General features: G+C 38.1%; 2 protein-coding genes across 4 annotated transcripts in view; one reads left to right on the forward strand and one right to left on the reverse strand.

Moving 5' to 3' along the window:
* LOC140246839 (uncharacterized) overlaps positions 1-20,232 on the reverse strand; it is a 50,460-nt gene extending 30,228 nt beyond the window's left edge. Inside the window, exons 1-2 of the mRNA XM_072326166.1 lie at positions 20,177-20,232; positions 17,887-18,550 (exon numbers count right to left, since the gene is read on the reverse strand). Of these exons, the coding sequence (XP_072182267.1) occupies positions 17,887-18,550; positions 20,177-20,232 (720 nt within the window). The remainder of the gene's footprint in view (positions 1-17,886; positions 18,551-20,176) is intronic.
* The window catches only part of LOC140226578 (uncharacterized), a 187,526-nt gene that overhangs the window by 61,586 nt on the left and 102,428 nt on the right, over positions 1-23,512 (forward strand). The window lies entirely within an intron of this gene.

A 23,512-nucleotide genomic window follows, 5' to 3' on the forward strand; every position in this document is an offset into this window, starting at 1 on the left:
TAATGATCACTTGACACATCGTAAATAAAACACTGAAGTGGAATCTATTGATTCCCCGTTTGTCTCTCCAACCCGGTTATTGAAACCATGAAGTGCCTCCACAACTTCCATCCCCACCCTTCCTTTCATTTTCTTTACCCCTCCCATCCTATCCTCTCTCCCTTCCTGAAGGTATGTGGCTCCTGGCTCTGCCATATCGGTGTTTATTCTTCAAGAGTTGCCCATTTAGTAAAATAAATAGTTACAGTTCCCCTCTATGATGCTAATTTCCTCTCCTCTATAAACATATTTTCTAAAATATACATAAATTTCATAGTTCATTTCATTGTGTGTGCTTTTTTCCGGTTCGCTGCTAATGGAAATAAGTTTTAAACTAGAAATGTGATTAACATTATTGAATGATTTCCTTACTGCACTCCTTCATCCCGAACAGAATTTATTCCCAAATACAGTTTCTTAAATCCGCATCATCTAACATTCTCCTACATAATTCACAGATTATCATCATGTGTTCGGAAATATAGAATGAATATTTTATACTATCTTCTTTTTTCCCTATAAGGGCATGGATTACTTTAAAAGCAAATCAAACAGAAGGAGATGATAGTTTGTACCATTTCCATGTATCAGTATAACTTGAGATTCTCGTTATTTCCATGTATTCATATAACTTGACATTCTCGTTTAAAAAAAAAATGTTCTCTTTCTCCTGGATAACAAACACATAATTTCCTTTCATTCTATCAAAATCCAGTAGTGTACGTTCTTTATCTTTCAGAAATTGCAGGCATAATTATTGTTATGATCTTATCTTGCTTATATTATTTACCGCTCTACAATAAAATCAGTTTCTTTACATCCCTTTTATTTTCAACATCACAGGTAAATAACCACGCGAAAATATTACTTCTCTACCATGATTCTACTAATGCAATTGAAGTATTGCTCCTATTTCACATTTTCATTCTTAGCAAAATGTTTCTTGACCCACAAAACTCTCTGTGATTTAACTATTTAAAAAAAAAATCATTTTATCCCACCATGTTTGTAATCTATTAAAAAAAAAAAATCTCAATTTTATTATTTTTCCTTTTCCATATAAAATCAAAGACTAATTCATATAATGAATCAAAAACCCATCCATTAGGGACTGGTGTGGGAGAATTTCGTTCTATGAACTTTTGAATAAATAATGTACTTTAAGTAAATGAGATTTTATTTTGCTCAATATTTCTTTGTAGTTCACATTTTCCTTCGTATTCTCATCTTGATAAAGAAACCCCCAGTATCATCACAAAATCAACTGTTTCATGTCAGATTTCAAACGCTGACCTTTTACCTTTAACGTAGTCTCATAAGAGGCTATTTCAGATTATTTTATAGACTAGATAGAACGTATAGTATACTAGTAGTAGCTCGAATTTTGAGATATTGCAGAGAGAAAGATAAAGAAATATCATCTATAAGGCATAGACGGATAATCATGATAATTTTATACAAAATAAAGACGATAGGATCCATCTTTTATACACCTTGAGCGTATGCCCCTCAAAAGGTAATAAATCAAAGGGAGGCAGAAATCACTTAATGTCGCGCATGAATGGTCAATAGATATAATGGTCACGATTATCCCGCGGTTTGCCTTTAAAGGACAAGTTCACCTTCATAGACATGTGGGTTGAGTGAATGCAGCAATATTAGTAGAACACATCAGTGAGAGTTTGAGCAAAATCGGATAATCCGTTAAAAAGTTATGAATTTTTGAAGTTTCTGCTCAGTCACGGCTGGATGAAAAGACTACTATAGCTTGTGATGTCACATGAGTACAACGATATAAAGAAAGAATAAAGAAAATTCAACATATTTCCATTTTTCTAGCATAACAAAAGAACACTCGACTTCTCTCTTTCAGAAGGCAGGGGAATAATATTACCCTTAACATACGTTAGTAGCAAGTCGAAGAACTGTGCACTTCATTCAAAAAGTAAAGTTTTGTGAAATTCTCTTTTTATTTTCCTTATGCAGTTGTACGCATGTGACATCATACACTGTAGTAGTCTTCTCTTCCAGCAGTGACTGCGCAGATACTTAAAATATTCGTAACTTTTGAACGGATTGTCCATTTTTCCTCAAACTTTCACTGATGTGTTCTACTAATATTGCTGCATTCTCTCAATCCTTATGTATATGAAGGTGGACTTGTCCTTTAATGTGTACCATAACAACTGGCTTCGGTACGTTATCGTGCCCCATGACCCTTCTGGAAGAAATCGTGAGGATTATCCTTCAGCGTGCATCTCACTTCACTGTGGAATTGCGGATGGATAGTCCTCCAAACATTTTGTAGAAGTAATTCCGCGCACACCCGTTGTCCAATGCAAGTGTTAATGCTTTTGCCTATAGAGCTGCGATATAATCTCCACGAGGCAGAGTACCGCTATAAGTTTTGGTTTCCCCACAATTGTTTTTTCTGAGACAACAACAACAACAACATTACAGTCCCGATCATTATAAATTTATTTCCGCTATTCATTCAGTGTAGGTGACAATGTTTCCAGGCAGGAATATATCCGTAACATCAGGGAGGTGGGCCCCCTGGTAACATACGTCGAAATAGTTATTTCATATCACCATACTTATATTTTTTGGTATTGTTGAGAATTCGCGTATACCTCAAAGTTGAAGTCTTTACAGTGCACATGAATCAAACCATAACATGAAAAAAAAAGAGAGACATGCTCGATCACATCTGAAAAACAACAACAAAAATCCAATCGGAATCGTTCTACTAAGTATGCGGGTATAAAAAAGGAATGAATCGATCATAATCTAGGCCTTCTGGAGAAGAATACTAGTTAATCTCTTTTCTTACGTGTGTGTGTATGTGTATGTTGTGTGTGTATGTGTGTGTGTGTGTGTGTGTGTGTGTGTGTGTGTGTGTGTGAGTGTGTGTTTTGCCTGTGAATTACGCGATCACAGCAAGCCGCTGCCGCGTGAGGGCGCATTTCTTACCTTGTCCATCGATTCTGCGGAAGGAAGCAGAAAATTACGATCGATGCGACTCTCCCAGTGGAAACCAAGGAAGCATTGTACCTTCTTTTACCACGGAAGTCTTCAAAATCTATACCCTTGTTCATAATAAACTATAATCAAATGATAATGTAAGCCACCGTAAGTCCTAACCTATACGATTTTCGATTGCACGACTGACCACGTTTGGATCTGAAATAAATCACAATAGCTTCAGAATACCGTAGATACGTTTTTATTATTATTATTATTATTATTATTATTATTATTATTATTATTATTATTATTATTATTACTATTACTATTTCGGATTCAAAATCGGTCAGTTGTGAGATCGGAAGTTGTACACCACACTCGTTCAAAGCCGTGTTTAAAGCTCATCTTTTGATATCCATCAGCACTAACATCTACAGGTGATGTCATAATCAAACCAGTCATTCAAATCATTATGTGTAGATTTTTGAATGCTGAATAACTCCAAGAAAATAGAATTGTGATAAAAAATAACCATTGCATATTTGTATTCAAATAAATATAGATACTGTCGATTGTGTTAAATTACCAGAGATGGCGCTGTTCGTACACAATATGTACGATTAACAGTATCGTTTACTTTTTGAGAGCGGGACGAACTATCGTTGCGTTTGTCCCGGCATTATAGCACATGTACCTAATAGATCATCGACTAGAGCTCCTAGCAAACGTATAAGTTCGCACGTGTCATGTGTGACGTTTCGCTGTGATCAGCCTCATCAAGGCTCTACGAGGTTCGAGAATTGAACTGCCATGTGGCTGCAATCATTCTAATATTATTGTCAGTCTCCTATTTATGTACAAAAGAATCCCACATGCCGCTGGTGCTTTTTGTGCCTTTGAAGATCGATGTTCGATGCTGGCGTCTTGAAAGCAATCTGAAGACTCACAAGAACGTTAACATAATGTTAGCTATTTAAAAAAAAAAAAATAGTTTGCTTGTTTTATACAGAAACATTGAAATCTCACTTGAGGTGGGGTTAAGGTTTCCAATAATTTTTACGATGATTTTTGTGATAATGAGAAACTTCTCATGATAATATGTATGAAAGAGCACATAATTCTAAAAAGAATTCAAAGTTTTTTTTTTATGAAAATTGGTTTTGAAATGGCTGAGATAATTATAAAAAAAAAAAAAGTGATCCTAACAAAAGGTGGGACCCACTTTTTATCAGGATCGCTTTGTTTTACGTTGTTTTTCGATGTCTCGGCCATTTCAAAACCAAGTTTCATTAAATAAAGTGGAATTCCTCTTAGAATGTTATTGTATTCGGTTTAACATTTCATGAAGTGGTTTCTCAGTATCTCGCAAAAAGTTAAAAGATGAATCATCACCTCAACCAATACTAAAGCAAATAAAACAAAAGTCAATCCCGTCCAGAAATTTGTGCAAAAGTGTAGGTCATAAATCAGAGCTGTATCATGTAAAAAGTGTTTAAAGTTTCTGGTGACTATGCAATGAGACATAATAGTCAAGATTGTCTTCCTATCTGCGCTGCAGATCCAGTTTGGCACATTCTTCGAATATTTTCGAGTGGCGACTTCGAACATCTAGCAAAGGATGTAAGACGGTTGTGACTCCATTCTCTGAACGTCCGTGGTTTCATTATGTTTGCTCTGTAGTATTGAAATACGTCATGTACATTTTGTCCACTTTACCTGCATATCATGCCATGTGTCTTGAAAGATGTCATTTTTATCTATATCATTATATTTATGTGCTATGAGTACATGTAAAGAGTGCCTCTAAAAGGGGAAACTCCGTCCTAACCAGTTTATCAATCTAATAAGAACGCGTAAAATCGTGCGAATAGGAGGTCTAATATAGCAATGAAAAGCTGAGCAAAATAGGATAGAAATTAGGGAAGTCATGATATTGTGAACTAATTTCCCTGTTTTCTTCATCCTCTGGGGTTCGAACCTGCACCAGTGCAAACTTACGTCTCTGGCGCCAGAGACAGCGCCTTTAAGCGTTGAGCTATACGCAGACTATAGTTCTCGTACAGTTGAAATGAAAGTGAAAAAAAGTGAGATGGTAATGTCATCACCTCAACATTATTTTTTGTTCTTAAAGTGGAACTTCTGCTTTCAGTGCAGGCAAAGGAACCGATATGTCACATACAGGTCGAAGCCAGTATCTCGGTTTCTGTCTTTACGTGCATTCTTTGCTTTAATATTCTTACCCCCGAGTCTTCAAATAGTACAAGACCAATCTCATGCATTATTCACGAGAGGATGCGGACCTATAAGGCGTTTTCACATCAGCCCGATGTTTCGAAATAGCGCGCTATTTTCTGACATGGGAAGTTAAAAAATATCTCGAGCTTGGATTTTTATCGGGCTGATGTGAAAACGCCTATAGGTGGAGATCATCGGCACAAGCGGGCTGAGAGTCGATTGTATGAGTGCGGGGTCTTGCTTGGCGGTCGTTGATGTGATCCAGGTGTTCTATTGTTGTTGGAGTGCATTGATTGTGGATCAAGTACATCTGGGAGGATTAACTTGGACGTTGGTAAGTTGCAGGCGGAGAGTGGTGTTACTGCAAACTATTCTCCCCGTCAGTCGATGATACTAGGGAGTTTTCGCAAGCACGACGCGGCCGGGAGTTGAGCGTGCCGTGTGCAAAATTTTCTTCTGCGCATGATCAAACCCGAGAAACGTCCCGTCCTGGGGAAAACGAGTACGGTACTCGGCCAAAATGGCGTTCGGTCCCAATGCTGGGCAGCGAGTGAGCCAGCCAGCCAGCCAGCCAATCAGCGATCTTGTTCATACGCTCCCGTCTTGTACAGGAAAGCGAAACTGCTTCGATATGGGGACGGGAGTCCGAGTACGGGGACTGTCACAGGTGATTGCTTCCGCGTATTCTCGGTCTTCCCGTCGTGTAGCGAAAACTCCCTGTTATACTCACGCAGGGGGCACTAGAGCTATATTGTCATGGAAACATATTTTGGAAAGGAGTGGTCATTAGAGTTCATAAACGTGATGTGGTATTTGGATGGAGTAGTGAGTAGACATGTTAATAGTTTGTTGTTGGTAGCGGACCTCACGGACAGATACTTAGTAGTTGAAGGATGTGGAAACAATACCATAAAGAAGACTGCGAACTCAAAGCATTCCGGTTTAGATCTTTTGTAGGTCCGTGTTCAGACCATGTATGGCTTTCTCATTGTCACAGTGCCTCCTAACAAAAAGGTCCTGTGGTATTCCATGTGGTACCTGTTGGTACCACACAATTTACCACACAAATGTATGTTACCACAGGTACTGTATGGTACATGTTGGCACCACAGGTACTGCGTGGTACATGTTGGTACCACAGGTACTGTGTGGGCATGTTGATACCACATGTACTGTGTGGTACATGTTGGTATACCACAGGTACTGTGTGGTACATGTTGGTACCACAGGTACTGTGTGGTACATGTTGGTATACCACAGGTACTGTGTGGTACATGTTGGTACCACAGGTACTGTGTGGTACATGTTGGTACCACAGGTTCGTCCTGATGTGGTAATGTGAAAAGCTGGCTGTGGTTTCTAATGCAATGTATCCTGTGGTATCAGGTGTTACCACACAAAATACCATGAGAATATCCGGTACACTACCACAGGACTCGATTGGTAATGTACCGTTCTCATGTGGTATAATATGAAAAGCCAGCTATGGTATCCATGTGGCAATGCATACCCAATAACCCGATGTCAAATGTCCTACACGTGGTATTCCCATGCAGTAGTACGTGTTGGCACCACATGAAATAAGACAAGAATATACCGCAGGCATTGTGTGGTAATGTAATATAGGCTCCCCCTCCCCCGGCAATTGTCTTGTTCGTCAAGAAAAATAGAAAAATATAAAACAAAAATAAATAATTCGCTCACTAAGGTCTGATCTCTCGTTTCAAATCCTCATTTCTCTACCTCACCCCTCCACATAAGTAAACGGGTGGTTCCGTTAATGGTCGAGTTTCTTCTGATTGATTTATACTTAAAGTTGGAAATCAGGTCAAATAACACCAGGAAAAAAAAAGTGATCAAGCAGACAACATTCCTGCACTTTTGCCATACAGAAAAACACAATAGAGCGTGGGGGCCGGCCGGTCCATGGGGTGGGAAGGCTGGCTTGGTTCGGATACAGTAGACTCCCGTTAAAACGAAGTCCTCGGGACCGGCAGTATTCTTTCGTTATACAGGCATCGAAATTTCGTTTTAAGCGAACAACTAAACAACAACAATACATAGAGCCGATAATTTTGCGGCCTGAATTTTGATTTCGTTGTATCCAGAATTTCGTTATAACCGTGTTCGTTGTATATTCAAGAATCCCCGGAACGAGTTGTGTACGGCTTTATAACTGATCTCTATGTGTAAAGGACACACGCAGCCGTGGTTTTCGTATGGGTATACCACCCAGATGACAGCGAATGTATTGGACCACCCATAAATCCCCTTCCTGCAGGGTCTTTGATATGGTACAAATATGTCAAACTTTCCCGTTTCATTCATACAAAGAGATAAACATAGTAATCATTTTTCGGTTTCCTACTTTCCTATGATTACCAGATACTTGATTTAGGCTTGTCTTTCTCTCGATAAGACTTCTTTACACAAAATATAACAATCATTGTAGCATTTCCCGTTTACATTTTAATGCTCACATTTCTACAACTTTTTGGAAATGGTTTGGGTATTACGTACATGTATGAAATATAGCATGTTTACAGGCTTTCCTCACAACAGGAACAAAAATACGATAATATCCATACACTGAATTAATGCTCGGTGGGGAGTTTGGAATTCCCCCCCCCGACACACACACACACACACACACACACACACACACACACACACACACATACACACACACATACACACGCACACACATACACACATACACACGCACACACACACGCACGCACACACACGCACACACACACACACACACAAACACACCCACAACCATTTCTTCTTGTGTACACCAGAGAGTCACAAGTGCTATTCATGACATGATTTCCGGCATATTTCCTTCCGGGATTTAAATAGTCTGGTCACATGATAAGAGAGAGAGAAAGAGAAAAAAAAAATATGGATAAGGCACGGGGTAGTACTTGCAAATCCTATCAACATAATATGTGCGTATTAACATTACTCTCCACTAATTTCTTTTGACATTTAAATGCGAGAAATCGCACGCCCAACACCGTCTCATATTTATGGGGGTGATGTCCGCGACCACTGGTTCGCAGACTCAGACCCTCCGCTATGAGAGCAGAGCTAGGTGTGCGATTTCTGAATATGAATGACGAGGTTCAAGATAATATCAATATTTAAATAAACTTACATACCGGTTATTTTATAACTACATTATTTGTTTTCTTCTTGATGGCAGTGAGGATTCACTTGAATCTCATAGTAAGCAACCAGATGGTGCACATGAATCTAGACAAAATAAGACATATAGGTGATTTCATCAAAGAAGAAATCTAATCCAATAAGAATTATCCGAATTGATTTTTAAAAATGAAGTATGAATTAATTGATCATGATCATAGCTTTTTTTCCCATAAACTTTTGATTCGATATTCCACTCAAATACATGAGATATCAAAATACTATTATATACCACAATCAACACAAATCAGCACAACATACTAAGCAATACAATTCAATTTATTTCAATTCAAATTATTGATTTCATTAAAGCGATACAGCAAATATTTGTATAATAATAAAATGTCGAGGAAAACCACTAAAAATCCGGTGGCTTGAAGATTGCGATTCCCTTTACAAAGACACATAAAAACAAACTGGCGTGAAAAAAGAGAAAATATTAGATAAAAGCACTGATACTTAATTAAAGGCATATGATACACACATAAACAAACAGAATAAACAAAACAGAACGTTGTGAGTGTATGTTGCTTCAAAACCTTGTTTCAGTTTTAACTTTAAAAAGATTTAGACTCGTAATGCATTGAATAATAGATTTCAGTGAATTCCATATTTAGTACCTTTATATTGCACTGAGTTCATATACTTTATCTTAAGTCGGCATAATGGCAAACCAAGATTTTGTTTATAACCTGCGTTGAAATCATGACTCATAGAATGCGTCATAAAAGTTAATAGCTATACAAAAATATACACCGCAACATCGAATGTACATAATTAACATAGAATTAGTCAATCTATATGATATTGTACCTTTAAGGTATAGGCAGCCTAAGTCTCTGAAAAGAGGGGAAGTGTAATCGAGACAATGGGAGTTGGTACACAGTCCAAAAAGTAGTTTCTTTTTTTTTTTCTGGAGGTCGGTGAGACGATCTACGTCACGCTCAGTGGCTCCAGAGCAAACGAAGATGCAGTATAGGTAAGGCAAGACAACGGCATTATATTTTTATTCATTTATTCATTTATTTTTCATTTGTTTATTTTTTTCATTTATTTATTTATCTATCTATCTCTTTGTCCATTCCTGGATCCGCCCCTGTATGCACGAAATAATCTTTGTTTCCTGTTTATGGACTTCAGAATGCTTTTCGTTACCCAAGTTTGTTTTTGTTTTGTTTTTGTTGTTTCATTTGGTTAACAAAACAAAATGTGATAAAGGTCTTTGACAAGATCTGTAATTCAGATTATTTGCAAAGCTTTGACATTCAAAGTATTGATGGCTTTCGTCCGGCGGCATATCAGTCAAGTCGAAACTTGTGACTTGAAAAACATGTAGGTGATCAGATATGTCTTAGAATAAAATACCAGGAGTAATGGACTTATCTACAAGACATTTATAGATATATCGTCGCTGTGGCGACAAGACCTTGTATCTACAAAATGTCAAATGTTCAGGAGAGCAAAATAAAAAAAAAAATAAAAAAACATGGCTGTCAAAGCACTATAGCGTTTGGGATAGACTTTCCTTTGACATACCGTGATGGCTTCATTTTTGGGGTAAGACATCTAGGATTTGGCAGTATATCACTTGACTGATTATCTGACCATATCTCCAAAAAAGTCATTTTCACCAAAATTGGAGATACAACGTCTTGTCACCCCAGCGACGATATGATCAATACAATAATGTAAATGATGAGGATGCTACTCTGGTATGGGATGTGTTACTATAAGGGGATCAAACAAGCCATGTGTATAAATATAATGCTATGAAAATCATTTTTTTTTTGTGAAGCCATCAATGGATTGATAACCAAACCGAAAAGAGATGATGGTTTGTATATACAATACTGTACCAATTTAAATTGAAACTCGTTATTGGCTATCTAATTTACATTGTCTCTCCTAGACAGAAAACCTATAATATCTTTTCTATATTCATTGTTTTCACCTCTATAATGAAATCAGTTCACAAAAAGTCGCTTTCTTCCTCTCTCAGGTTATCATCCAAACAAGACTGATTTCATTTATTCACCACAACACACTCACATTTTAACAAGACGCCCTATACATATATATATATATATATATATATATATATATATATATATATATGAACAGCATGCTTCCAAAAAGCAATAAGTAAAAAACGATGGATTTAGCTCATTTTGGAAGCAAGCTCGTCATGAATATACATACAGAGAGAGAAGGGGAGAGAGGGAGAGAGGGAGAGATGGTGGACCGATGCTACTTGATTTAATGTGGGAGCTGTTGGAATTAAATGGATTAAAAAATAAAAATATTTAACAGTAACTGAATAGACCAAATGCGCGATACATTGTAGGCCTGCTAGGTATGGCCGCTTGTTGGGTGCGAATAGCATAGTGTATGGATCATCATAAAACCCGGAGCCAGCGATATCCACAGCAGGGAGGGTGGGATTGGAGGGGTAGAGATTACCCGAAAGTGATGGGAATTAAGAGTGGGATGGGATGGGAGGGGAGCGGAAGGGAAAATGGAGGGGGGGGGGAGGGGCATTGGTTCAAACCACTGGGTGGCAAAGACTTCATAAGTGGAATGAAAATCTTGGTTCCATTTTAATACTGGTGTATGTGGTTTATTGATGATGAGGAAAAGTATGTCTTTTATGACTGTATTGTTCGCTTAAAGATCAGCTTGATTTCATTTCATCGATTATGATTATATAATGCTGATTTATGTTGATTTTGATACATATTTCATTGTATTTGGGTTTTTATGCACTTTAGTTGAATGTGAATGTATAAAACATTATGGAAAAAAAAAATATTGATTCCGCTGTGCACATGAGAAAAAAAAAGGCATTTGTACCAACACGCGCTTTGATTTGTCAATTCACTGAGATGTGATGAGCTGATTGTTCATGACATCTGATACTAATGTTACGTTATATAAATTGTAGTTGCCAGCACATCCACCGTAAATTCAGGACAGTAAAAGCCTGGTATTTGGCAATATTGAATGAAAAGGGTTGTTACGATTCAAAACAAAACAATGGAATATGGAGCTATTATTAAGGTAGCTCCATGGTTCAACACTTTTTTCTTTGCCGAAGCCTGTGTAATATTATTTGCAAATACATCTCTGTCTATCTCTCTCTTTTTCTCTCTTTCTCTCTCTCTCCCTAAAGAAGGAAGCGGGAGAGGGATAGAGAAAGTTGCAGAGAAAGACATTAAAGGGCCAGTTTACCTTCGGGAGCAGCGATTTAATAAAAAAGTGTTCAAGATATCACATTTGATGCATATAATAGGTCTGTTGTATCACAAAATATCCTACCATACAATTTTTTTTTTTTGCAATAAAGCCTCAAATAAGGAGATATCAGTATTTTTATTATTAAACCGTAACTGTCGACGGTTTAGTCTGGAAACATTTCTAGCATAACTATTGTTTACATTTTGTGTATTTAACAATACGTAACATCGATTATACAAATAAAAATTTTTACAGTGGTTGTTTCTTTCCCCAACTCACATTTTAGAACTATTTTGAAGCACTAATGCTGGGTTTATATTTCATCTGCAAATAAGCCTTTAAGAGAAAGAGCGTGAGAGGGAGAAGGAGGAGGAGACACAATATGAAGAGGGGTGAGCTTTCAGAGTAAATGTTAAATTTCAGAAGTTCTTCCTTTGCCTCACCTCAGGTGTCTGATTCTGACTTTCACCTGAACTGTTCCGTATCCCGTTCCTTACGGGAACCTGGCATACCAGGTTCCCAAGATGAAGACAAGAGTGTCTGCTTTTATGGCCTACCAACCTCTCTGTTCTCTGTAGACGTACAAAAAGAATCTCGTTTGTAGGCATTAAAGGCACTCAGAGAATTGCAGAAGGAACGGGGTATAATGAACTTCTTGCAATTATTGATTTTTTTTCCCCAGCGGAAGGCGTGGAATTGTTAACGAGTTGTTAAGAGGGCATTAGTACAGTTAATTGATCACTTAGCACGGAATGTCGAAAGTGTTTAGGAAGCAAAATGTTTCTTCTACCGAAGTAAGGCCTCAATAATTCCGGCAGTGTCTCGGAGATTTGGCGAAAAGATGTTAATGTTTACGTAACATCTTTCTTTCAGAAAAATCCATGCGAACCACACTTTTAGTGCGTCTGTTCCTATCTATTTATATCTCTAGAGCTCCGTGGGTGAGTTAAACATCATCGACCTGCCTCCGAAGTGAATAATGGGCGAGATCGATCATGACCTATTTGAAGACTCACCGAGTGAGACTGAGTAAAGAATGCTCATAAAGGGAGAGACTGAGATGCTGGCTTCAATCTGGGACGTATCTCTTTATTTTCTGCATTGAAAGCTGCAGATTAGGGGGAAGAGGAAGAAGAAATATTTGTATTCCATTGCTACTTTTTCGTGTCTCCGCTACAGCAAGACTCGGAGAATCATTCGGACAGTATGACTATCTTACACAAACCAAGGAGGTTGAAGAGATGGAGTAACAACAGAGTTATTCCCTTTGATCTATGTTCGAAGCCGCCGCTCAAAAATATTTGAAGCATGTGCCAAACAGGATCTGCCGCGCCGATACGAAGACAATTGACTCGTGTCTCATTGCATAATCACCAGCCACTTTCAAAGGCAGATATGTCTTTGTGATGGTAATTACTTTTCGCTATCCCTTCTTATAAAAGGTAGGTAGTACAGACACGAGGATGCGCGCACAGAAATGTAGGAAAAATGCTGAAATGAAGATGAAAATTACTCGACTGGGCATACGCGGGCACTAACCTGATATATCTATCAATAAAGAATTATACTTGAAGATTATTACATATTAGTTTCATTTGGGCAAATTAAGTCGAAAAGTTATAAAACCAGCTTTCCAGGATGGTACAGTTTTAAACATTTTCACATAATACAGCTGTGATTTACACTTTTGCGCAATTTTCTGAACGGAATTGACTTTTGTTTTACATGCTTTATTATTAAGTGAAATTTCATTTCACTTAATAAATAAATAAGCAAAATATGGCCAACATTATGATAACGTTCAAAATGAATCTTCAGATTGCTCAGCACGACGGCGGCTTGGAACATCGATCTTCAAAGGCACATGTGCACCTGTGGAATTCTTTTGTACATCAATAGAAATCTGACAACTGTTTGAATAATTACAGCCAGTTGGAACTCCATGTATAAAACCTCCTTGCACAAACAAAGTATTGTACACCCCAGGCCGAATCAGCGTCTGTGCTTGGTTGTGTGTCTTGTCGCCTTGACATTGATGTCTTCTCATCTCGTGTGAAAGCAGACATCTCTACCGAGTTATGCTGAATGTCGCAGGTCCCAGTGCATCAAAGACCCGATTTCGAAAAATGAGGAACAGTCAGCACGATAAAGGTCTGTACCTCAATCGACGATCACAGTTACCAATATTTCCACAACCCTACAGACACCTGTATGAGGAACCAAGGACGGGCTGATATTTTTCTCCTAATTCTAGTTACAGCGTCACCCACCAACCATGAGCGACGCCAGCTGATACGCCGCACCTACGGGAGAAACTCGTCCTGGCCCTTCGATAAACAAGGAGAAACAAAGACTATCTTCATTCTCGTATTCACGGACATCTCCAGGCAGGTGGTCATTGATGACGAGGCCTACCGTTATGGGGACATCGTCCAGGAGAACTTCATAATATAGCTACCACAATCTAACGCGCAAAACTGTGGCGGCGTTCAAGTGGGCCAGCCGATTTTGTCGCCATGCCAAATTTGTCGTGAAACTGGACGATGACGTCATGCTACATCAGCAGCGGCTACTGGGAATGCTTCAGGATCAACCAGCCTTGAACTTCTCTGCAGGCAAAGTCGTGATTAATACTCCCGTTGTGCGGAATGCCAGCAGTAGAGAAGGTAAATGGTACCTTTCGAAAGAGTATTAGTACTACCCCAATCAAACTTAATACCTGATCGGCGCTTGCTACGTGCTATCCAGTGATCTGGTGGAAGCTGTTTATCAGACTGCCATCCAGACGCCCCTCTTTCCCTGGAAGGATGTTTTTGTCGGAATATGTCTCCAAACGCTGCGTGTGAAGTTAATACCAATCAGATTATATTATATTATAAGTCAACTATGTTAACTTTGTTGTGAACAGTGACACCATGATGGTCTCAAAAATGAAGCATTTTTCCGCAGTTGCTGACATTTCCCCATACCTCATGGAGCTGATGTGGTCAGCGTTTCGGTTGGAAAAGTTTTAGCCCTCCTTCCAAACACGCTCCTACAGGGAAGTCGTCTTTGAGTGAAGTAAGAAAAACAGCAAGATTGAGTGTGGCAGATTACATCCCATTAAAAAAGAAAATACATCAAACAAAGCTATTTCAAACGGCAGATGTCAACCGCAGTTTTTTTTTTTTTTTTTTTTTTTTTTTTTTTTTTTTTTTTTTTTTTTTATAGAGCTTCATCTCTGCACGATGTCAAATCAGGTAGTAGCGTGTAAGAAAGAACAACGCAGATCTATGTTCGTTTTGGTTTGGTTTGGGTTTAACTGGAGGCATTGTTTGATAAACTGGTTTTAAGAAAAGTTAATCCTGTCTGTTTAGAGCCCTGGAGATATATTTCTTTTACCACTACTGTTACAAGAAAAAAAAGTCTGTCTATCTTTCAATTATTCAACAGTTGCGATCGGTGTACATGATAAAATGAAGACTTGTCCTCGAATCGAATAGAGTAGGGTGTGTAAGAGGAAGTATTCGGGAGCAGATTATTCTAATAGTTGATGCTGACATCTCTTTCCTTTTATTGATATTGTTCGTATGTTGCACGGAGGAGGTACCTTTTTGCTATTAATTAGGGTTAAAATAGCAACAAAAAATAATATGAACTCGCACTTGGTGTAAACATCAGTGCGTACTTAAGGTAAATTTTATCAATGTTTCAGTTGATGAATGTTGATGAATATCTAGGCATACGGTGAAACCACTTTCAAAACTAATAGCAGACATCGTGTCAACGGTCAATTTGTACGCGATGTGGAATTTGACTTTTGAAGATGTTGAATTATAACCACTGATAACCTTAATTGATAAGAAGAGTCGCATGGGCTTTGTATATATACCAGATATCATTCCTTGGAATGAAAGTATGGGCAAATGTGAGGTCTCGCTTTACCAATGACGTGCAGGCCGGCAACTAGGAGTATTTTGTTTTGTTTTGTTTCGTTTCTTTCTTTTTTTTTTTTTTTTTTGGGGGGGGGGGGGGTCTGTGGAACCCCTTGAACACCCACCCCCCCCCCCCCCCACCCATCGCTACGGGCCTGCAATGGTTACTGGGACTATTAGAAGTTTCATTTTTAGCTAATGAAAAGGATTAAAACATTGTTTACAACAAAAATGAACAGACAGGTATTATTCGTACTTTTTATCTCGTGTTACAAGATACAATTATAGCATAACTAATATTGGATACCACCAGAGTCAGTGTTCACCCGAGTTTCCTTTCATTACTCACGGTGGACCTCTCATGCACTTTGCTCTGACTTTTCCTTGTTCATGCGGTTGTTACCTGTATGTGATGTACTGAGAATCCGGTCAATTTCGTCGGTCATAATTCTGGTTGGTTATACTTCTCCGAGTACACGAAATAGAGCAATCAGTCACGCCTTATTTCGACAAAACTGACAAAGAAACCATTGAATATGTTAGTCTGCTTAGTACACAGAATGTCTTGATACTGTACTCAGAACCGTCTTTTTCAAATTATTCAAAGCGGGTTGAAATAAATATGTTGGACAGTATAAGCGGAACTCTGTATATCTTTGTATATAACATAGCCATATATTTTAATACAACCAGCGAAACACTTTGTTTCGCATCCCTTGGTAAACTGTTGCATATTAAAGTGTAACACGATGTGAAAACTGCGTTTTTTAATTGATGTTTGATTTGGGGTATATCTAACTAAAGAGTTGTTTTCTGCAAACAGCATTGTGCGTATAACATACTTTATTTCCTTTGCAAATTAAAGCATGTGATAAATAATCCTAGGATACTACCTGCCCACCACAGGCAGGTAAGTACAAGGAAAGAAATACAGTAGACCCGGTCCATAACACCACAATTGACATTTACACAAGTAATATATACATGTATACAAGTACATTTACACACAAACATAATACATGAACAGCTGTTTCAGGACGAAAAGAAAAAAAAAACAAACACAAAAAATGAACTTATATCAGCATACATACACAACCTAAGAAACACACAAAAAATGACTCTAATCATTCGTTCTATTATACGAATCTACCGAAATTCACTACCAATAAATTGCATTAAATCCACCCAATATAATCATAATTATTTCACATCCAATATTATAGAAAAAACGGGAAAATATATAATGATAAATACATTTGCAAAGATATAAATCCTATAGATATACATATTCAACAATACAAAGGGGGAAAATTACTGTATATAAACATATGATATACATATAATATTTCTCTCACCTCACTGATATAATTCATATGATGACGATGATGATGGTGATGATAATGATGATGATGATGATGATTATGATGATAATGGCAATATTGATGAAGATGATGATGGTGATGATGATGGTGATGATTATGATGGTGACGATGATGTTGATGATAATTATGATAGTGGCGATAAGGAAGAGGATGATAAGTCTAAGATGCCAGCAAACCACCAATTCTTAACCTTTGCAATCTTAAGATTTGTCTCATTTCAACCCTCTTGAACTTTTGCCTCTGTTTTGTTATTTCTATTCGGCATATTTAACAGGGAATATCATTATAAATAAATATATTCAATTTTACGGGAAGAATGCGCCTTCCTTCTACTTATTACTAAGATATATGTAAAAACATATTATAAATCAGTTATGAAAACTTCCGCAAGTACAATACATAAAACAAAACAACACTTAAACTATCTCTGACAATTTATGCCAAAAACAGTTCATCAGAATTTAAAATACGTAATCTTTTCACACTACTTATACATTACAAAATCCATTCGTTGTTCATTACAATATAAAACACATTTATAACAGAATAATATACTGATATGGAGCGCAGTATGTGCAATACGGATGAGGGGTACATATTATTGATGATAATCAATATCATTGACCTATAATGATCAATCTACAATATACTCGCCAAAAAGAAACATGTGAATGCAAGGCCTGCATAGGTCCGCACATGGGCCCGTTCGTGTGTGTATGTGTATGCGTTTTGTGTGTCTATAATCATGTGTGAGTGTGAAAGATGAGTGTGCGTGGTGTATGTGTGTGTGGATGTGTGTGTGTGTGTTTGTGTGTGAGTATGGGTGTGTGTATTATTTTATGTGTGTTTATGTATGCGTGTGTACATAGAACTAGATAGAAACACCAAGAATCTTCCGTTGCAGGCTGGAGATACGCCGGTTTAGTCCAAGAGGGTTCGTTGCGGGCATTATAAATGGCAAACGAGGTAAGAATAGCAATTTTCGATATGGTTCTTATATGTTCCCGAATTCTTCGAGTGTCACTTACAAACTTGAACAGCTTAGTGACTTGACGTTTGTTTTCCTTGGTCAACAGTCCCCTGGATCCTACCTCGAAACAGATTAACTCAAATGAGTATCCTTGGTTCTCAATGTCAAGCACCAATGAGGCGTATTTTTCAGATTTTCTGTTGTGAGCAGAGTCAATGTTTGATTTAAAAGGGACGGTGAGCTCGCCAATTACTACTGATTTGCTACTTTGATTGACTAAGACTATGTCTGGTCTTTCTGAGGTGGGTGTGAGATCAGACGGGACCGTACCTCCATTTATGTCATGCCCCGGGAGGTCTGCATGGCAGATAACTTTGTCTGGCTTCACTTTGCCTATGAAAGAGACCAAGTACTGCAAGATGCTATTATGTCGATAATTGCACCTACCCTGTTCCAGTGCACTTTTGCAATTATTGAGAATGTGCAACAGGGTTTCGTGGTTTCCGCATAATGTGCAGCGGGTGTTTAGCCTTTTGCCCCATCTGCTGAGGTTGTCTGCCGTTGGGAGGGCGTTAATAGCCGCACTTACGGACGCCCTTAGGGAGGTTAAATAATGTGATCTCCAAGGGCGCCGGAAGCGGGGGGGGGGGGGGGGCAGGGGTGGCACTTCCCCCCCCCCCCCCCCAAACAAAATGTTGGGGGGGCAAAACGAGTTTTTGCCCCCCCAAAGTGCCCCCTGTGACAAATAATTAATCACTGATTTAAAGACCAAAATGAACAATAAAGGCATATTTCTTGTCTAAATGTTGTAATTTCATAACTGAAAATGCAAAGTGCACTAACAACATACATTATTGTATCTATACACTAATAGTAACTTATGAGTAAATTTTGTGTATAGATGGTAGCCTCGTGTCCTCGAGTGTGCCCGCTGAAACATAACTTTAGTAAACCTTACATATTTCATTTTCTTCTTTGCTTTCTAGTAGTATAAGAATATTTTTTATTGTTCGAACGATGCGATCACCTTTAAGCTTTTAATGAGTACATTTCAGATAAATTGCAAAGTGAAAGTGGCTCGCTCTATAAAAGCGACTTTTATAAAAAGTCCCTTTTACAAAAAGTCCCTACCGTGGGAGGGGGTATCCCCCTCCCACACCCTCCCCCGCTCGGTCGCTTCGCTCCCTCGACGAGGATCTCACAACATCACATAATGTACCCCCGTATGTTAAGATCATGGTCCTTCCAACTGATTTTTTTCAATATGTTAATTCCATAGAAATTTGCTTTTAAATGTTCTATAAAGGCGACTTTTATACTCTGTTTTTACAAAAATTCCCTACCGTGGGAGGGGGTATCCCCCTCCCACACCCTCCCCCCGCTCGGTCGCTTCGCTCCCTCGCCGAAGATCTCGCACCATCACATTATTAATGTACTCCCGTATATTATGATCATAGTAACAACTGATTTTTTCAACATGTTAATTCCCCAGAAATTTGCTTTAATTCTCTGTAAACGCGACTTTTATACTCTCCTTTTACAAAAAGTCCCCACCCCTGCTCGGTCACTTCGCTCCCTCGCCGAGGATCTCACACCATCACATTATTATGTACTCCCGTATGTAATAATCACAGTCCTACGCACTGATTATTTTCACCATGTTTAATTCCTTAGAAATTTGGTCTATAAACGCGACTTTTGTACCCTGTTTTACAAAAGCTCCCTACAGTGGGGGGGGGGGGGGGGGTATCCCCCTTTCCATCCCCCCCCCCCCCCCGCTCATTCGCTTCGCTCACGCGCCGAGGATCTCACATCGTCACAATGTGCCCCCCTTGAGATTTTGCCCCCCCAAAACCAGAAGTGTTCCGGCGCGCTTGGTGATCTCCATGTAAGGTCACCCTTTTCTAACTCCACCAACTTCAGAAAGTCATCTTGAAAGACCAAAGGAGCGACTTTAGATCTCCAATAATCTTTCTGTTCTTCTTTGAGTATCCCTTTGATCTTAGTCTTTGTCTTTCCAATGGTTACATCTTGTGTTTGATGTACATAACTTTCACAGACTGCAGCATTACATAATGACATTTTCTTTGACCATTCTGACTCTCGTGATACTTTGTTATCCAGAGCATTTTGAACCTTAGTGTCAGCTCCCAAACGGGAGGATGCATGTGCTAGTACATGACACTCTTTGTACAACTCAGATATGGTTTTGAATTGGAGACCATCTCGGCTGTGGAGAATAGCCGGCGTAGCGCCGTGTGTTGGTATCTTCAGCCATAGTTTTAGTTGCTTAGTTACCATTCCGTCAAGAATAGATAACTGGGTGCTTGTCATATCATGTTCAGTAAGGAAATAACACAAAGAAGGCAAAGAGTATCTGGTCAGCACGGCTACTTTGTATTCATTTCGGACATGACTTTCATCAACATTGTTCAAGATATGTGTTTCTCTTTGATAAACATGAAAGCGTCGCTAGTCTTCATCCAAAATGTTAACAATGAGCCCAAGAACTTTTCAGATTTTTCTTTCACATTATGAATTGGAGTACCATTAATCAAAAACTCGACATCGCATGGCGATCCACGACAGATCGAAAAACAACAGCATTTGGATTGCTTCAGAGTTAAATTCATACTACCATTTTAGTTAGTTAAAGAAGCAATTTCATTCATCACACGTTGGTGCGTACGTTTGTGACCTGTGATTATTGTACGAATAATTCGATTATAGGTGAGCGCATGCTTTCATTTACAATTTTGTACATTATACGTATAACTGTTTATCGCGTCTGTCTAAATGTCAATTAATATTGTCATTGCAATATGTTTTGGTCAACTGCCATAAGGCTTTACTTGGAAATTTTCAGTCAACTCACACTACCACTCTTATTGCTCTATATTTTATATTCTGCAGCTTTTCACAGAATGTTTTTGCCATATTCCCCCAAATGATAGAACAATAATCCACTTGATTCTTAGTAATAATGTTATATAAAAATTAGTAACATTTGTACACTTAGGCCGTCATTTTTTTGAAGTGTTTGGATGTGAAATAATCCTAATTGATGCACCATCAGTAGTACTTTCCCCTGAAGATATCTGTACAATTGATATCATTATATTTTTTCCATAATTTTTGCTATCCCTCGGAAACTGATATGGTCTGTAATAATATTCACCTGTGATATTGACCTGGGCCCCGGCCGTTTAATCAAAAGATATAAGCGACTATAAATTTCCGTACCACACACCACACCGGCTGCCATAGACTTACAATAGAAATCAACTATACAATCAATTATAACTCTTCATGAAACAGGGCCCTGTACAATTCATCTGTATATATTGGCGTGGCGCGAGACCGTTTCCATGTCAACGGAACCTTGTTTTGGAGCATCGACAGAGATAAGTAAGAGGGTTATGATATAGACTTAAGGATAATTGCAGGTACATTGTCTAGACCACGGGCTTTGTTAGTAGCAAGATCATAATGTTTACCTTGTAAATGTTAATTTGCATATTCTAATATCAAAATTGAAAATAAAATTTGAATTTGATTTCCTTTAACCTCATTTCATTTCCTTTGAATTTTATTTCATTTTTTTATATATAAAAAAAAACCCAGACCAAACCCTGTGTCGGTGTCTTGAAGAAATGTTGAAGGATTTGAGCGTAGGGATGTGAATGTTGACAATGCGTCTTTCTTAATCCTATAAAGCCCAAGGGGGGGGGGGCACATTGTGCCCCCTACCATATTTTCGTTTGCCAGTCCTACACCCTTTACCCGATTTCAATCAAATTTGCTGACTTTTCCTAAACTTTTATTGCAAACATTTTGATATATAATTTAGTTATGTCCAATATTGCTGGTGGTCATGGCAACCGTAAACTCACAACCATGTTCGTCAGATTTTACATGATTTTCTATTCCAATTTCAGTTAACAATATAATAACGAATGAAATAGGGGTTTTCTTGACTGTAATTTGCTGAAGGACAAAAATGCGAAGCAATTATGGTTGTGAATTACCCTGAAATGGTCTTCTTATTATTTCCTTTATTTTGTATATGACATATGCATCAAATAATAGATATAATAGAAATAATCGAAAATACAGCATTTTCAAAGACTACCCTTTTATTTTGTGTTATCTTCACACAAGCTTTGCCTGTAATATCATTTGTTTATCATATTATCAATCTTCAAACTCAAAATTCAATATTTTGGAAATATGAAATGTGATGCCAATATACATGTACCCATTCCAAGCAATACATCATAGGTTTCATATATTTCTTTATATTGTAATGAATAGCGCCCCCAAATGTTGACCTTGAGAAATGTCAACCATAACTGATAGTGAAGGTTGCCTTGCCTTTCCTTTCCTCAAAATGATTGATATGACATAAAAACATATACTGGGAATAAAGAAATAACAAGAAAAATATGATTTTAGCGTATTTCCTATGTATATCTTTATATTTTGGTAAATAGCGCCCTCAGTGGATGACCTTGAAAATTTTCTAGTGTTGGGTCATGTAGAGTATAAGTTATTCTACCCATGTGCCAAATATGACGGTCATACATCATATGATAAAGAAGTTATACAGGGGACCCCCCTTGGGCTTGGACATTGCAGCTGGAAGGGGTCAAAATAGCTTGGGCTTTATGGGGTTAATGGATTCCAAGCATACCATGTGCAGCGCACTTTTAGTGCCTCGTCTCTTCCCTTTGTTAGCTCTGGTGCTGCTTGCTAGGTTATCATCAAGAGTTCTCGTGGTTGTTTACTTTTAATAAGAGGACTCAAGCTCCCTTCGGTAGCCACGTAAAACAAATAAAATCTATTCAACGCGAAGCAATACAATCTGCATTTTGCCCGAAAAGTGCGAAAGATCCACCTCACACTGTTTGAAGACTTGGCGGCGGGGCAAGAATGAGCAAAGAATTTTGAATAAAAAAAGAGGCAGACACCGTGTGGGATTTTTTTTTCCCGAGCTGGGACAGGTATTACCTACGTATTTGCTTACACTAAAAGGAGGAGGAGAAAGAGGAGGAGGAGGAAAAGAAGAAGTAGAAACCCCAACATTTGCATCTAATCTAGAAAGACAGACAGAAAGAAAGAACTGTCCTAAAAAGGTCACTAATGTTGAATTTCAAAACTAATTCAAAAGGGCGGTGAGCTTTCGATCCTGGCAGAATGAAGAGAATCTTCGTCAGAGGCAAAATGTCATACGTACAAGGCTTATGGCAGATACTACAGAGTACTCACAGCATGCTACTTAAAGGACTCGTACATTGTATAGTATTGGTTGAAATGAGAATTGAGCTTTAAAATTTGTGGCAGTTAATTAGATTCTAACAGGAATTTTTATGATTTTATAGTAGTTTATTTGATGGAATTCGGTTTGGAAATGGCTGAGATATGAAAAACGAAAGTTAAACAAAGCGATCCTAATAAAAGTTATTTCCCGCATTTTATTGGGATCACATTGTTTTGGATATCTCGCCCATTTCGAAAGCAATTTTCATCAAATGAATAATAGATTCCATTAGAATGAT

Source organism: Diadema setosum, chromosome 3, assembly GCF_964275005.1.
Source record: "Diadema setosum chromosome 3, eeDiaSeto1, whole genome shotgun sequence".
In the NCBI taxonomy this organism is placed as follows: Eukaryota; Metazoa; Echinodermata; class Echinoidea; order Diadematoida; family Diadematidae; genus Diadema; species Diadema setosum.